The sequence below is a fragment of the Lissotriton helveticus genome, chromosome 12 (genome assembly GCF_964261635.1).
Source record: "Lissotriton helveticus chromosome 12, aLisHel1.1, whole genome shotgun sequence".
NCBI lineage: Eukaryota > Metazoa > Chordata > Amphibia > Caudata > Salamandridae > Lissotriton > Lissotriton helveticus.
Genome location: NC_136073.1, coordinates 794,613,755 through 794,631,908, shown reverse-complemented (window position 1 = coordinate 794,631,908; position 18,154 = coordinate 794,613,755). Strand labels below are relative to the sequence as shown.

General features: G+C 41.8%; 1 protein-coding gene across 4 annotated transcripts in view; it reads right to left on the bottom strand.

The window, feature by feature from the left end:
- Nucleotides 1-17,746, bottom strand: part of LOC144799659 (proto-oncogene Mas-like) — a 61,803-nt gene extending 44,057 nt beyond the window's left edge. For 3 of the 4 annotated variants that reach the window (XM_078671118.1, XM_078671119.1, XM_078671117.1), the window contains exons 1-3: nt 17,655-17,746; nt 11,920-12,040; nt 6,968-7,115 (exon numbers count right to left, since the gene is read on the bottom strand). In XM_078671118.1, coding sequence (XP_078527244.1) covers nt 6,968-7,115; nt 11,920-12,040; nt 17,655-17,721 — 336 coding nt within the window. In that variant the 5' untranslated portion in view covers nt 17,722-17,746. Of the gene's footprint in view, nt 1-6,967; nt 7,116-11,919; nt 12,041-17,654 lie in introns of those variants that run through there. The other variant, XM_078671116.1, reaches the window with a different exon arrangement.
- Nucleotides 17,747-18,154: the final 408 nt, after the last annotated feature.

The window sequence follows — 18,154 nt, the reverse complement described above, 5'->3', positions numbered from 1 at the left end:
CGAGCAAGTTATACTTGCCGCAGAAAACGTGACTCTCAGGAGATGCTCTGTCTTGAATCCTGCTACTTTGATGCCATTACCTACGGTAATAGAAGGCGAAGGATGTGAAGACCACGATTGCCTTGATGTGACTGAACTATGCACGAAACCCAGACCAGATATTGTGGATGAGCCATTGTCAGACCCCGATGAAATTTACTTTGTTGATGGCTCATGTTTAAGAGACGATACTGGTCGGTTGAGAGCAGCTTATGCTGTTTGTACTATTACTGGAGTTGTGGAAGCCGCTTGCCTGGAAGGAGTACATTCCGCACAGGTAGCAGAGATTATTGCCCTAACTCGTGCCTGCATAGCAGGAAATGGAAAGAGAGTCACCATCTACACGGACAGCCAATATGGTTTCGGTGTGGTTCATGATTTCGGGCAGTTGTGGTCTCAGAGGGGTTACATGACCTCCTCTGGTTCGCCCATTCGAAATGGAGAATTTGTGCGATTGCTGATAGAAGCATTACAAGGTCCTGTTGACATCGCAGTGGTGAAGTGTGTAGCTCATACTAAGAATACAGATTTTGTGTCACAAGGTAATAGATATGCTGATGAAGTCGCACGCTATTGTGCGGAACAAAGTTATTCTTTCTCAAAGGTGGAAATAGAAGGTGCAGAAGAAAAGACTGAATTAAGTATGATGTTAGAAACTGTAGACACTTGGGAGGATTTAAGAATAATGCAGGAGAACGCACCTGAAACAGAGAAAAAGGCATGGGAAATAGCAGGTTGTGTGCGAAGTGAAATGGATTTCTGGGTTTCAGCAGATGGGAGAGCTGTGTTACCTGAAGAATTAGCTAATCCCATGGCGAGAGAAATACATGGTCCAGTACATCTAGGAAGGGATGCTATGATGAGAGTGTTTAGGCAAACTTGGTATTGCCCTAAATTTAGAATAGCAGCAGAATCAGTATGTAAACGATGTGTTACTTGCCAACAGCTGAACGTAGGCAAACGAACCCCAGTCACACTGAGTCACATTGGGAGGTCGGGGGGGCCTTTCAATAGAATGCAACTAGATTTCATCGAGATGCCAAGAGTCAATCGCCTTCGGTATGTGTTGGTGATTGTATGCGTATTTTCCAGATGGGTTGAAGCGTACCCTACACGTAGGTGCGATACACTCACAGTGGCTAAATTGTTGCTCAGGGAGTTGATACCGCGCTTCGGGGTGCCTGCCTCTTTGGAATCTGACAGAGGAAAACATTTTAACTGCGAAATAGTGAAGATGTTGTGCTCCACACTGAATATCGATCAAAAGCTGCATTGTAGTTATCGACCAGAAGCTTCAGGAATTGTGGAACAAGTGAATGGCACTTTGAAGAATAGATTGGCTAAAGTAGTGGCATCCACATCCTTGAGTTGGCCAGATGCTCTTCCATTAGTGCTCATGAGCATGCGCAGCACACCTGATAGGAGGACAGGTCTCTCTCCCCACGAGATCCTGATGGGGAGGGCCATGAGACTTCCTACAGTTCCAACTACTAGCTCTATTGAATATTACAGATGATCTGATCTTGGATTATTGTAAAGGACTGTCTGACGCCATCCATTCTGTGTCCCTTCAGGTGCATGCGGCTGAAGTTCCAGCAGCGAGGAACCTGTGTCATGACCTGAACCCAGGGGACTGGGTCTTAGTTAAAAAGCACGTCCGGAAGAACTGCCTAGATGTTCGCTGGCGTGGGCCCTTTCAGGTAATCCTGATCACGAACACCGCGGTGAAGTGCGGGGGGCTGCCAAATTGGATCCATGCATCCCATACTAGAAGAGTTCCAGCACCTCTAGAAGGAACAGCTCCCATCCCAGACGAAAGCCCGGAAGTGGAAGAAGAGTCGCAAGAAGGGATAGAGGCGGCTGAGGGGGTGTCAGAAGAAGTTGGGAACGCAACGGATTCAGAAGAAGAGCAAAGGCAGGACGGCAGTGAGACAGAAGACGCAACTGAAGGAGAGAGCAGAAGTGAATACGACTCAGACTCAGATCCGTATCGGAGCGACCAAGAACCAAGTGGGAGGACAAGAAATAGGAGAATAAGGCTTGGAGCTGCCACTTGGCCAACAAGGAGAAGAAGGCTAAGTTTGAGGTCGGCCCAGGAAGAAACGCTTACTCCTATATCCGAAGACTCAGATCCAGAAGAAGATATCCAGGATCAAGCCGAGGAGGGTCTTAGAAGATCAAGAAGGGTGCGAGTGCCTAGCAGAAGATACTCTACTCCCGACTGGACCTACCTTGTTGCAGATGTCTGGGAGACACAGAACAGGGAGGATCAGGGAAGTGGAACTGATCAGAACTGACCCGATCATCACAGTGCAAATAAGGTTTCTACTGCCAGGAGCGGAGACTGAAAGGTTGCTGACACTCAACATCGTTCATCCTGCTCTTCTAAGTGGAATAAGAAAATTGATTTTAGAGACAGTTGAGTTTCCAGTTTGCTGTTCACGATATCCAATATTGGAGGGAACTCTTCTTCGTTTGGAAATGCTTGAGCGAGTAGTAGAAATGCTAGGAGCGCTTATTGTTGTGGATTAATACCATATTGTGAATGTCTTCAAAGGGGCGCAGAACTGGGAAGGTGAAGAAAGTGATCTTGATTAGAACGGACCCCTTTGTAATTGTGGATGTAGAACTGATAGTACCAGGAGTGGAAATTGAAAAAACGCTAACTCTCAATTTTGTCCGTCCACTTGTCTTGAGCGAAATAAGGAGAATAATCCTAGAAAAAGTTGACTTTCCATGTTGTGGTACGAACTGTCCAGAACCTGAGGGAATGATACTTCGGATGGACATTTATGAAGAAGTAGTGTCACTCCTTGAGTCATACATAACTTCAGACGAAAATAAGACTGTTGCAAAGAAATTGTAAAAACTTGTTGCAAGATAACCTAGCGCCGAGTGGAAGAAGAAAAGTGATAGGGGTTTCATTTTAGTGGATGGAGAAGGGCTAGGGTTGTCTATTTTCTACTGGACTTTGAACTGTTTTGCGGAAACAAATTGTCAAGCTTCCAAGTGTTCAAAGAAAGACATTGCAAGAGAGAAAGACTTTGTTTGAAAAGAAGAGGAAGTGAATGCTGGAAGAAAGTCGAAAACTACACTGTTTGAGAACATGGAGGCTGGCAACCCGAACCGCAGGGCAAAATGTATAGCTGTTATACTTTTAGGAGTAGTGGTTTCTCTTATAATTTTAGTGGTAACTGTTTCATTCCTAGCGGGACACGAAGGGGATGAAACCACAGTTAAGGAAGATAAGGGAGTGTCAACACCGAAAACTACCGTTATTAAAGAGAAGGGAAACATCAATGAAAAAGACAAAGCATTGTTAGATGCAGAAGTAAAAAGGTTACACATGGATGAGTCACAGGGAAATTACAAGTCAAATGCTTATGCTAAATTGCTTTATGAATATGTTGATGCCATGGAAGTAAAGGATTGTTATGTTTGTATGCAGTTACCAGCTTCAGTGGAGGAGGGTATCAGATACCATCATCTCCCGTTGACGTATGGAATAACGTGCAGTTTATTGTTAAGTATGTTTTATGGACGAGACGGATTTGAGTATTACTTCTCGAATTTCGACTCGACATTGCCAGAGGTTCCGAATTTCAAGCATTTGAACAAATGGGACTACTACAAAAGCGAAGACAGATTACACAAATGGTTTATTCCATGGAAAACGTTAGATACTTCACATGCTCGAAGGAACAATCTGACTTGTCAAATATCAGAAGTTGAGAAAACGTTTATAGCACAGGTAGATACTAGATACAGGAGGCAGAAGATATTGAAGGCATCAGGACAAGGGGAAACAGATTGGACCAAGGAGGAAAGGGCACAACAACGAAAAGGAAGTATTGGTCCAATTGCTTTGGATAAGGAGAAACGGGGGAAACTGTGCATTCACAGGAGTTACTCCTATTATGAAAACGTTTATGTAGGACAAGTCAATTGTGAACATGCCTTTCAATTGGAGTATTACTCTAAGAACTTCATGAAAGGGATGCAAGCAATACCAAATGTATATTTTGTATGTGGAAAATATGCCTATGTGAAGTTACCAGATAATTGGTACGGATCATGCTATCTGGCTGTTGTCTTCCCTAAAATATATCATGTTGAGAATTTAGACACGCCTAAGAAAGAAATATCAACTAGATGGAAGCGAGGGCTGGGTGCAGCAGAAGTAGTTGGAGATGTAATAGGTGCTGCATTCCCTTTCTTAGGATTGATAATGAATGACATTAAGATCAGGAGGTTAGCTACAGTCGTAGATAGGCTATCTGCCAGTACTGCAAGATCCTTGATGCTGATAGAAGGGGAGATGCAATCGATTAGGGCAATGGTTCTTCAGAACCGACTTGCTTTAGATGTTCTGTTAGCAAAAGAGGGAGGAGTCTGTAGGGCCTTGAAGGTCCAGGAATGCTGTACTTACATTCCAGACAATTCAAAGCCTCTAGAGAAGTATATACAAAACATCACTGCCATACATTACGAAATTGAGGACCTGGCAAAGGTAAATGTGTGGGAAAAAGTAGGCCATGGAATGGGTAAAGTTGGAAGTTGGTTTGCCAACTTAGGAAAGGGTATCGTTTGGTACATATTGAAACCCATCATCATAATTGTGATTTGTGTAATCACTTTGTGGGGATTGGTGCGTTTGTATCAATGTTATAGAGCAAATAGGTTACAGAGAGCTATGAAGAAACAGGAAGAAGAGTTGACAGCGATGCAGGACACTCAATATAAAAGTCTGAAAGCATTAGAGAGTATGAAAAGAAGTGGTACTGCCCTGTCTTCACTTTAAAAGGTTCTACATTTTTAGTGTCTTGGTGATGATGACCCCTGAAGGTCATCAAAGGGGGGACTGAGAGAGCACGAGTTTGAAAAAAATGTATAAGTACGCCATATTTACAAGCACGTAGTTAGTTTAAACATGTTTTGCACACGAGTGGTTTATATTCAGTAGTGAAACGTATAGAATGTTAAGTAGAGTAACTATAATTATAACGGTGTGAGATTAATGTAGAAATGTTGGAATATATGTGAAAACCTCATGTTCTCATGTTAAAAAGAGTCATGTCCGAATTAAATGTAACTTTGAAAATCCAGTATTATGTGTAGGCCTTAGGGCAATTCACAGCAAACCTGAACGTGCTGCTAAACTAATGTGAGATAAAGTTGACATGGTTCTTTCAAAATGTACTATTGAACTTAGGGTTAAAAGTATATGCTTTATAGATGTGTTATTTTAGAAACGTATGCTAGTCAAGAATGTTTGCTGTTTAAATCAAGTTAACGTTTTAAGAGTGCAGGAACCTGCTGCATGTAAATCAAGTAGGCCAGAGCAGATAATGTCATGTAGTTTAAATTGCCATGTGCTCGTTAGAGGAGAGGTCGTGAGGTGTCCAGCATGGAGCTTTGAGAGTGTTTTATGACCAAAGATATGGTGGAGTCTGGAATTTGAGGCCCACTGCAGGATGAGCTGTATGCAGGTGCGAGGGTCCTAATCAGCTCGAATGAAAGGGACTTTGTTCAGTGGCGCCTTGCGCAGGCCTGTAGGAGTTTCCAGGAATTTCAGGGGGTATCAGCGCACGGAAGAAGAAGCCTGGGAACCAAGGTCAACTATAACGAGGGTCTTCAAGAGTACCATCATGGAGTTTGCCGCGCAAAGATGTACCACGTGAGGGGCGTCCCAAGGGGCGTTTCTATTGAAAATGTGATTTGGTATTAGGGAAAGAGCCCCGGGAGGAGAGCAGAGCAGATGATTTTGGGAGCCTAAGGAAGCGGATGGGTAGGCAGATAGGCTGATCAGGAGAGACCCATTATCAGAGAAGAGACAAAGAGAAGTGCGTGATCTTCTTAGGAAGTCACCACGGCTGACACCTAGAGGGTTAAGATCTTGCTAAGTAGGGATGTCATTTAGTGTAGTGTAGGGACAGACTAACCTTAATTTTCTTTTCTGTAATGACTTTGAGGTTGCAACTTGTATCCATTTTGGCAACCCTGATGGTTTTCGAGCTTGTACTTATTATTCTGTTTTTCAGACTCAGACTATTCAAAAAGTTCAAACATGCACAAGATCCTGAGCTGGAAAAAAGTTCAAATGAGTTCAAGATATCAAGTCCCAATATTTTAGGTGCTCCTCATTTTATTCTTCATGAAAAGATTTTTCTTTCATTCAATTGATAGAGTCCAATCTTCATATATTTACAAGAGACAAACCACAAACACCGCCAACACGTGTTTCGTCTAGGTCGTTAAGACCACTAGACTTCGTCAGGGCAAAATCGGTCAATTGCAAGCTTCCAATGGGTAAGCGTAGGCGTATTAGTTCAAGCAGAACAATTCATAAGTTTCCAAAAGGTGCAGCGTCTAGCACAAGGCAATTATCCCAGGTAAAGGACAGTCAGTCCTCAGATCAAAAACACATATCCATCCAATCCGAAGCTCCCAATAGATCCTCCGAGTACGGGGTCCAAGTTGAGGAAACAGTACGTTCCTCTGCAAGTCACGGCGTTCAAAAAGTTCATGTTTATAGTGATACCGATTTATCTTCTTAATCTCATTTTGGGAAGTTTGTATCTTCAGTTATCTTTGACTTTATATTAAATCTTTAAAACTTGATTTTGGTCAGTGGTCATTTAGAGTGGTGTAAGTTCTTAAATTGATTGCTTTATTGCGAGATTACCTTTTACTCAAGACAGGTACCAACGATTCAGTCGACAGGAAATGGGATTTGGTAAGATAGTTAGTAACCAGTAATCCCGCGTTAGCAATATTTTCAAACACCCCCTGTCGTCTCCTCCCCCTGCCACTCCCGCCCCACCACCCCTATTTCCTACTCGCCGCCACTGGTCCGCCCACACCAGTACTCGCTGCTGGGTATCAACATCATGAGTCTACTCCTTGCAGCTGGATTATGTCTACTCACCTTGCCCAGCTGTTGTGCAGATTTTTTCTTCTGAGAAGGCCTCATCGTGTTAAGGTTTGTCCTGTTGTTTAGACGTTTCATGAGAAGTTGCACCCAGTGCTCCTTGGGGTCACCACAGACGACCTTCCCTTTCCTGGACATGCGGAATCTGGGAATAAAAGATCAATAACATTTATTCATTTTGTGAAATTCAATTGTGCCCATCACAAGCATTTTTTGTTGTCTTCGTGTCTTTTATCTTAATGTGAGCATTTGTTGTTGTCTTTGTGTCTTATATGTTGATGTGAACAGCATTAAGAAAGTAAAGCTGGGCAGTCAGAGCTAAGAAGCTTTCATTGAAATGAGATTAGAAATCTCCTCCCTGAGTAGGGGCTGGATCATTTATTAGATTTCAGGAGGAAAACCTCAAAGTGCACACTGTGGCTCCTTTTTTTTTTCTTCAGAGTTTTATATAGCACAAACTTGACCTGAAGGTATTGGGTATCAAAGCGATTTACACGAGCATCAGTTGCGTTACACAAGGAGACATTATTTTTTGTTAGGCACGGGGAGATTAAGTGATTTGCCCAGAATCACAAGATGTTGTGCGTCGTTGCCGAGACTCGAACCCGGTTCCCCAGATTTGAGGGCGACCGCCCTAACCATTTGGCAGCATCCTCCCCCCAACATCCTTTTCATCATTTAATAAAAGTACAATTAACACCAGTTGTCTTGAAGACAATTAAGGCCATTGCAGTACCGTGGGGAATCCTTGCTGACTACAGGCAATACCAGAAACGCAAGAAAGGATATAAAAATATTTTTATCTAGTTGGGGCTTTTTCACTTTGTTGAAAAGGAAAGATCTCTAGAGTCAGTTGATGAAAATTGTGATATGATTTGTTACAGATATGTATCAAACAATGTGCATAAAAAAAACTTCCTTATATATTAGGTAATTTAATTATTAGTCAGATGGCGAGATCTCAGACTAGGCATTGTTAGGTCGCTGTGTATTTTTTTTTTTACATAATTGATTATTAGGTGATTACCTGACTGATTACTCAGCGATTACTAAACGAGTACCTAAGTGATTACTAAGTGATCAGAAACTCAAAGTAATTTCAGTATAAGATGCTTGTAACTTTATGTTTTATTGGAAATAAATATGGCAATAAGCCACTTCTGGGTTTAGGGTTAATGAATTATTGCTCAATAATGGCCCATTTCTTCCATTAAGAAAGGTTACAGGAACACCTTGTCACAGTCTGCTTTTTATCTCTTTGTAAAATTAGAAACTTCAATGCACTAGCAGCCATTATCACTGTACCGCGACAGCCCACTCAACGTGCCCAGTAGAATCTCAGGACTCCTGTCTTTAATTTAATTCGTTTTGTAAAGCACAAACTACTCACTCCTACGGGCCTCAAGGCGCTGTTGTGGAAATTAAGCAAGGTATTGCCCAGAGTCACATTGTGCTGAACTGCCGCCAGAGCTGGGGATTGAACCATGAACCCTTTGCTCTGAAGTCAGCTGCGCTGGCCGCATGAGTCACACCTCTTTGGAGGATGATTATATGTCTGGAGACTCACAAGAGGTGACTGGGGAGGAATGCTTTCAAGGGTGAGACTGGTCTTGGCTTGCTTGAGTTTGGTTGGGAGAGGATCCGGTTTGGCAGTTTGGGCTGGACTGTTCCTTTTGCAGCAGGACCAAGACTGATTTGCATATGGCTGGGTCTGATCTGAGGTGGCATGATGAGCAAAAAAATTATGGTTGGAATACTACTTCTCAGCGAATGCCAGTGGTGGCATGGATTCCCCCATCACCTTTTGTGTGCTTGCTGTACTGCCCTAAGTGGCAAAGGGTATGCCCAGAGTGGGACCCTTGCTCACTGTGCCACTGGAACCAAGCTGCATTCAACTGACGAGCCCCAATTAGGGCTAAATCTCTCTTTGTTTGCTTGTGTTCTAGTATGGAGAGGGCCTGGAATGGCAGTCCTGGCTGGACTGTTGCTGCTGGAGCAGGATCAGGAGTGATGTGTGCATAGCTGGGTCTTTTCTGAAGTGGCATGAAATGCTACTCCAAATGATTGCCAGTGCTTAGACAAATTGCAGGCATTTCTTCCGCCATCTTTTTTGTGTTTGACTGGAATGTCCAGACAGCAAAATTGGCGGGAAAAGACTGCTGCCAGGCCACTAGAGCAAGGCCTACCACATTTAAAGAATGCAGCCTTGGCATCTGTAGTTTTTGCACCAAGATGACAGCTGAAAAATAATGAATTTGGACTGTGAACATCTGTCTTAGACCATGCTAAGCAAATCTTAGGATGTGACAATTAACTATCCTGTTATGTTAATTTCCCACAGATTCTTATTGATTTTAAAATATATAAATATAATTGTATGCTTTTATGGTTATACTATTTATTGTATACCGAATAAAGACTACCTTACCTTACCTTACAGCTGGTTAAAGGCACAAACTGCTGTGATGGAAAAACTCTATTCCCACGCGACTGAGTCGACTAAAAATATACTATGCTATTACCATTTTTTGCAGTGTCACCCGTGCTCATTAGTGTTACGGAAGGTAATGACAAAGGTGACATTGTGATCAGGATAGTCTCCTTTCACTGTCCTTGTAGTAAGTGAGAATAAACTCCCTGCATGTTTCTTTTTTTAAAAAAAAGAAAACATTACAAATGCTCTCAAATAGAGCTGCCACGGATGGATGCCCATTCATGGCTTCCATTTTTGATTGCACTTGTATTATTTGAATGCGCCCATTCAAAGATGGCCGCTGTAGTGTGCACACATTTTTCCAACAAGTTTGTTAAAATAAAACAAAATTATGTCTTGGTACTTGCTCCGCATGCATATGCATGGACAGTCGCTGGCGGCCCTCTTGAAATGAGTTACAAATATTATTGCAAGATAAATGCTCGCAGATACTTCATCAGGTGCAAAACAAAAATCTTTTTAACAAAAGTAAAAAAATTATTGCTGAAGGAATGGGATGTAAAGAAATAGTAGAGGTGGGGTGATATTTAAAAACCGCATGATGTGGTGGGGCAGGGACGCAACGATCAAGCGCGGGGGCACGCAACAAGGAGATTGAGGGGGACAAAATGAGGAGGGAAGCATCACATCAAACAGAGAAAGCGAAAAAACTCATGTGGAGTGCATAAAGGAATAGAAAAAGTGGTTTCCTGAATGGAAGCAATGTCAGCCCTGGGAGGATGCAAGTAAACCAATCAGAACACTGCCAGACCCAAACACTCCAGGGCAGACAAATGCAAGAATAGAGGGGAAAGCCTTTGAATGACGAGGAAACAACTGGTACAGACACCAAAGTCATCCAATAATGGGCAAGGGTGCTGACCCAAAGCTCCACTCAATACCAACTGGAAACAATAGACCTGGCCAACATACAGCTAAAGCTTTCTCTGTAGCCAACACCTAATGATTACCACTCCAATTACCTCAAATACATATCAAAACCCACATCCCATCACAAAACCTCATATCTGCACTCAGTACAACATTGAGGCCCTGACAGTAATTTAGGGCTCCATGTAAATTCTTAGATGTGAGACAAGAACACATATTACTCATTGTATAAGTGGAGCAAACCTAGTCCAATTCCATTATGACATACAGTAGATCATGAGAATATAAGCATACAACAATTCACAAGCATATCAGACATATTGTTCTACGCAATTATTTTCCTTGCACAATGCACCTAAAGTAAGCATGATTCCCATTTTATGCCGGTAAAAGAGTGTTATGTAGCAGGATGAAAAGCATTCCTTTTTTTGAATAACAATATTTCAGAGCACTGTAATCATTTCATGATCGTAAAGCCAAACCATGAAAAATAAATATGTATATCTTGATCATTCCCAAACCATAAGACATTACATATCTGACTTGGTTCACAGAGAATACTGTCTTACTTAGCAAATCAATCGCCAAGATAAAAGCCAAAAAATAGGTCAATAACAGTGTATCTAACTCATACGGAAGTAAAACAGTTCTATAAAAGACATTTTTACAATTACAGTTTTTTTAATATTTATTTTTTATTTTTAATAGACATGTAAGAGAGATTCCTAGTTTGTTTAGAACGTTGATATTAGAAGAAATATCAGAGGAGCTGAACCTTCTCTGGCTCCGACTGTCCTTATTGTTTGGAATAGTATTTCTTACGGGACACTTATTTCTTACGGGACAAATACCAAAATTGTAATCTGTCACAATCAGCAAGAACATTGTAGAATTGACTTTCTTACTGGCCAGGAGTATTGATGAGCATTAACATTCAGCAAGGGCGTGGATACCCAAGGATTCAAGCAATTTTTAAATAGAAAACATATATTGTTTTGAAATCTTAATTTCCTGCATATTCTTTCCTAACGGATACCTGCAGATGTCATTCAGATCAGACAATTAACTTTTAGAATTGATATTCATTTATATATTTTAGCAATTGGATTCTCTGATGTTGGCTGATAGTAATTTTGTCTGGACCCTAAGATGGACTTGGGACTTCAGTAGTGACGGGGCAGTAAACGTTAGTATTGTATTTGGCGGAAAAAAAATTTATTTATGCTTTTTGTAGCTACCTACTTCTCCGTTAAGGTCTTAACACTAATCATAGGTTATTTGATCTCATCTTCCCTACCACCAACCAAATCCTGGTTGGGTTTCCATCTGTCACCTATCACTTGCCATCACACAGTCGTATCCAGAGGTGCCAACTTAAAGTGAAATCATTTACAGCCAGTGATTATCTCTATAATCTGGCCTGGACCAAAGTGGGATTCTAATAGCATTTCACAAGAAGCTGTAGTCCCGTTTCAAATATTGTATAATTCTTGGCCACTTGACCATAGATTTGTGAGCATTACTCAATGGCGACACACATTGACATCACTGAGCAAATATTACAAAAGGAACAGTGTATACTTACACAACTGCTTTCCTATTGCAGCTCTCATTGATTTCCTGTTGCTTATAGGATTTCACATGCCTATAAAGGAGTTTTAGGTGTATATTCTGAGCATAAGACAGACAGCAGTTTTCGTAGTATCCTGCATGAAATACAAATGAGAAAACAGAAGTTAATATTATGAGATTTCATTTTTAGGTCTCGCCTAGGCAGTGCTTGCGCTGTCTCTCTGAGACATACTGTATTCAGGATATGGGCATGAAGCTCCGCCCACTTTCTGACCATCGTTTTAATTGGCTTCTGTTACTGTCCTATGTAAATGGTGGCTTTTCATTGGTAAATAGGCTTAGTAGTCCCTCCTTAGTACTGCCTTTTCTCTTGTTGTAACCTCCCATGAGGACTGTCCCTGTTACATATGTTGTTACTCTGGATCAGACGTCTTCAATCTGTGGGGCGCGACCCCCAGGGGGGGCTTGGAGTCACAGGAAGGGGGTCACGCTCTTCAGAGGGTTAATTGCCATAGTTAAAATGCTTCGGCTAGAGTGGTATTCAAGGAATCTCCTGTGAAATTGAAGCCAGGCAGATAGGTAAACATGCCTTTCTGCCAGTGTGTTGCTGGCCTGAAAGAAATGCAAATGTGCATAGCAAGGTAACCTCCAAATCCTTTACATTTGCAGATTAACTAGTCGTACACATGTTCTTTTCTTTCAGGCCAGTAGTACACTGGCAGAAAGGCGCATTTGTTTAGGTGTGTGCCTTCGATTTCAGAGCAAAGGTGAGTGCTGTTGCAGTCAATAAAATGTATCAAATGACTTGAAGCTTTTTGAGTGGTAGTTCATAGAGTTAACTGAGCTGTGAAGTGCTTGCTTTTAATTGTTATTGTATTTACATAGTGCTTACTATCCCTGAGAAGGTGTTGAAGGGACAGTTATATAAAATAAATTGCATTACATAGGGTTTGGTTATAACTAAAATCGATGGGCCTCATTTACAATGGAATGGTGTAGGGCAGCGCTGCAAGAATTTTTGCTGTGCTGCCCTATGCCAATTCTAAAGGGCAGAAATGGACCATATTTATAAGATACGGTGCATTCCTGTCCTTTCTGCTGGTGCATAATTTGGTGCCTAGCACCAAAGCAGGCACCCGTGCACCACGGTGCATGGGTGTCTGCATTGTTGGCAGTATTGTTTTTGTGCAGGAAGGCACACTTTCTCATCGTCTGTCGAAATCCCCCCTACTTGGCCCTACCGCTCTTACCTGCAGGGGCCGCGGCTCAGTATAAGGTGCAAAATGGTTTGTGACTATTTGACTGATGCATGACCAAGTCTTGGCATCAATGCTTACTAGCAAGTGTTCATTTGTTTTAGTGGCACTGTAAGTTCTTTTGCTTACTACAGTTTGAAAGAAGGTCTGATTGTGGAAGCCTTCTTAGAACATTTTTGCTATCCATTTTCCAAGTCCAATCGGTGCTACTGACCTAGATTTGACCTGTACCTGTTCCTCTCAACGCATATCAGCTCTAGAGTCACTGATTTTAAAAAGAGGATTTGCAGTTTCCTTCCATCTCTTCTGGCTCAGCACAATGCATCATGTTTGGTTGGCTGCTGGTGGCCTGGACTACTTGCACCTGCTCTCTAAGTAGTAATCAGGATCACTCACAGTGCACCCCACAGGACTGAGAGTGATGAGATTTGCAAATATTTTCGAAAACCACACACCTGGGCATTTGAAAGTTAAATATTTTTCGAGGACCTTATGAACCCTGTTGTAAATGTCTTTCACTTGCCCTAACTTGACTGCCTCCCTGCACATATAAATCATGAGGCAAATACTCGAGAGGGCTGCTTTGAAGGTTTATTTTGGCACTGGAAAAGGCAAACTTTCTAATCTGGTGTGTGGGAACAGGAGTGCAGGTCAATGGTGGTACCCAAATAGTAAAAAATGGAACTGATAATGGCACAGCAGCAAAGGATTGGCCCCCCTGTGGAATTTTAGTGAGATTCCTCTATATAACAAAGACCTCAGTTTGGGGTCTGTACACTGTTATAGGATCCTTCTGTATACAGCTGTTTCCACAGGGCTCCCAATTACAAGTGGTGTGGCTGTGTCTGGGGGAGCGCATCAAAATCTGTATATTATACCTTAAAACCTGTAATAGTTAGAATTTACAGCACCAGCAGTTTGAAAATGAGACTTGTGGATTTCATTGGGTGAAATAAATAACACAACTACGTCTGGGTAACTTCTAACTTTTAATGGCGGCCTTAGTCCAGCTGCCTTGAAGGGGTGAAAATCCCTTCCAGCCAATTATTAAGTCTTTAGGAACTGTTTGCAAAACGTATATTTATTTTTATTAGAAGGCTAAGAAAGCGACTTTCAGGGTGAAAAAGCAGAATCCAAAAGTCTGTCTTTTGTGTCTACCATTGACCCTATTCAGCCACTGCAGTTGTGCGCTGATTTATTGCGTCATTGAATTCCTACAAGGACTTTGTAGTATCTAGTTATCTAATATCTCTTTCATTTAGCAGTCTTTGAAACTGCTTTTACTATGTATTGTCAATTGAATACCTTTGATGACCTAATGATCTTTGCACAATTTCTTGGTTAACTACGCTGCTGATTGGGCAAAAAAATGATCAAATAATAATTCTGCTAATTTGGCACTATCTTCGAAATAGAGCATAACACATTTAGGGTTAGTTGTACTTTGCTCGCATTCTGCGTTCATTTGGTGATGAAAGCACACGCGGGGTGGATAGAGCACCCTATTCCCAAAAACCCCATATAAGTAGAGTAAGGGAGTCACATCTCCTGAATGAAGTATGTAAAGCCCTGGAAAGCTGTACCAACGGGCAGGCGCCCAGATGTGCTACTGGAAATGTCATGTGACCTATCCCATGATGACCTGTTTCCTCAATGCACAATTCTACATAGCTTAGAATTCAGCAGTCTTTTTTTCTTTTTCTTCAAGGGAGTACATATTTTTTCCCCTGAGTTTTATATAGTGCGAACTTGAACCGGTAAGTATCAGAGGGCTTTACATAAGCACCAGTTGTGTTACACAAGGACACATTCACACACTTATTTAGGGGCATTACTTATTTATTTATTTCTTTGCAGTTTTTTATATACCGCGAACTTGACCCGAAGGTATTGGAGTGCTTCACATGAGCACCAATTACATTACACAAGGACACATTCATTTTTGTTAGGCACGGGGAGATTAAGTGATTTGCCCAGAATCACAGGAGGTTGCGCGTCCCTGCGGAGACTCGAACCCGGTTCCCCAGCGTCGAGGTCGACCACTCTAGCCGTAAGGCCACATCCTCTCCCCAATATTTTGTACCGTGGAGTAACCCTTACCAAGCACCCTGAGCAAATCTAGTAGCAATCCACTTCCCAGCTGCCTATCTTAGGGGTAGGGTTACTCCAGCCTTGGATGGACTATCTTGACAACTATTTGTATGGTGGAAACGGGTCGGAATGGCGTATGGGCATGGCCATAAGCATACATGATTGTGGACCTTGCCGATTGTACAAGTCAAACCCCGCCGTGGTACAACCACTTGCAATGCCTTGAGTTGAATTTACCACAGTGGTAAGTAAGTAAGTAATAAGTTTATTGTGCAGTTAATTAAAACCATTACAATGATTGACCCACAATTATAAACAATAAAACCTCAATTTTCTTTATAAAAAACTGATAGCCATAGTTAAACAGAAACATGCGTTAAGATTGGGAAGAAAATCCACACCCCCGTCCTCGGTAATCCATAATCTTGTTCCTTCACTTCGGCCGGCAAATATTAGTAGCAGTCCGTGAGATAAAAGTACCCCCCTTATTAAGTCTTGGCTTCAGAATGATGAAAGACCGAGATGCGCCGATTTAAAGTGCATAGTGCTGCCTCAGCTTCCGTTGGTTTGTGCAAAGTATGTCGTATAGTTGGCCTTTCAATAGTTTCCTTTGAGGCTTGGGTGTGGAGAAAAAAACTTGATATTGTATTCTTAAAACACTGTTACCATTGTGTGCACTTTTTTTTAAAATGTAGGTCATCTGCGATTAAAAACTTTACCAGACAGCAGCTTAGTTGAGTATCTTGGCCAGAGAAGCTTGCAAGCACCGCTTGTCTGCACAACCGTATTTGATTTTTGTTGAAAATTGGTCTGAGTAGTCGCCGGCGCTCCTGCATCAGCTCACGGCAAATGGTTATAATGTGGACTATGTCCTCCTCTCCTTCCCCACAAAGACGGCACACTGCTGGCTTTGGAGGGCGCAGCCAAGGGGGCAGGTGGTATGCTGTCGGCAGCAGACCTAACCGAAATTTCAGAAACTTCTCTTTGGTGGTTCTGGAGAAATTAGAGAGGAGGTAAGCTTGAGGAGTCGCTTTACTATAAGATTGTATAGTGAGCCAGCCATGCGAACGTTCAGTCAAGGCCGCTTTGTCCTGTAAGATGGACTCTTTTTTAACAGTGTTATTTACGATTTTCTTGAAGCTTGCCATGGTCCCAGGCGTTGCCCAGAGTTGCCGTAAGCCCAACTGGTCCAGTGCAGTGTCCAAGAAAAGTCTGGCTGGGCAAGTTACTTTCGTTTCTAGTTCTCTCCACAAATAGAAATTTAAAGTTTCTGGTTGCCCTTTTTTGATCTTAAACCAGGTTTTAACAAAGGCCCCTTTCCTGTCCAGCTCCTGTTTTTGTATACCAAATTCCAGCCTCATTTGCGCTGGAGATGTGTATCCAGGCAGCCCGTATATAATTCTTAGCGCTCTGGCGATGGTACCATTTAATGTTTCCGCATCCCTCCCTCTCATGGCTTCGCTTCTATAGGTGATAGATGGTATGAGTTTGGCCTGTATCACCTTGGTCAGAGGGAGGAAGCTCGGGCCCGCGGTTATGTTCTTCAGGTTTCTTAGTGCTACTGCTGTCATGAGCCCCCTCTTTTTTATTGCCTCAAATTGTACTTTGTAATTGCCTTTACTATCGATCATAACCCCCAGATATTTGTAGTCTTGTACGACTTCAAGCTTGCATTTTGCCAAGTGCCAGTTGTGTTTTGTTTTTGTTTTCCTGTAATTTATACACTTGACTTTTGTTTTGTCTTGGTTGATGCTTAGTTTGTTAGTATCTGAGTATTGAGATGTAATGTCCAGCAGACGTTGTAATCCTATGGGTGTCCGACTGATAAGTACTAAATCGTCTGCATATAGGAGATTAGATAGCTGGTGACCACCTAACTTTGGTGCATGCGCGTTGCTTCCATTGAGTTGAACTGAGAGCTCAACCATAAATAGATTGAATAGTGTGGGGGCTAGTACACACCCTTGTTTTAGAATTTACCACAGTGGATTTCCACATACGCCTGGTGGAGAAATCTGCAGTAATAAATCCATTTACACATACCAGGTATCATTTTCTGACTTGTTCGTAGATGCCAATGATGTCTTTTTGGCCTTACACTTTCATTTTTGGCCAAAAACATCCTTTTAAATAATGTTGACCAACTCCAGAACAATATATGGAAATAAAGACTGGACACAATATTCTCTATATAATCGTGCAAATCCATAAATTGGGTGGAAACAAAGCCAACCGTACCAACTAATCTCACCTTCACATTCTCATGATGTTTCATATATTTCTAGCCATGATGGTTTTCATATGGTGACTTTCAAACATTTTAATGCACCTACATTTTACCAGGAGTACCTACTACTGTAGGATCCAGTTCTCAGCCTGGTATAGTTTGGTAAAAGCTTACCTTGGCCATCACTTGTGTACACACAAACACTAGCCAAAATGATTGATATCAGAATCCAGGTGTTCATTCTTGAAAATTCCAAATGTTTCCAACCTATGGAAAGTAGAAATGAGAGTTTAGTAAACAGCACTGCAAGTTTTTTTAACTGGGGATTACAAAAAGTCTTGCTTTTCAAGGAAGATAATATGTTTCAGTTTAGTAAAACAGCTAACTTTCTCCACCAAGTAATACATCTGTGATTAGGAATGTAAATGGGGAGCTAGGACTTGGGACTTTAGCAACCACAAGATTTTCAAGTGGGGAGTTGATAGACCTGTAGGTAGGTGATAAATAGGTTAAATGAATGTGAGAGGAAGACACACCAACTCCAAAATATTAGTCTACAGTACAAAATATGCACCATCCTATATAATATATCATATTCGTAACTCTGACATATATTTTGACTACTTCACAGTGTTTAATTTGTGTTAGTATTTTCCAGTGCTCGACACCAGCAT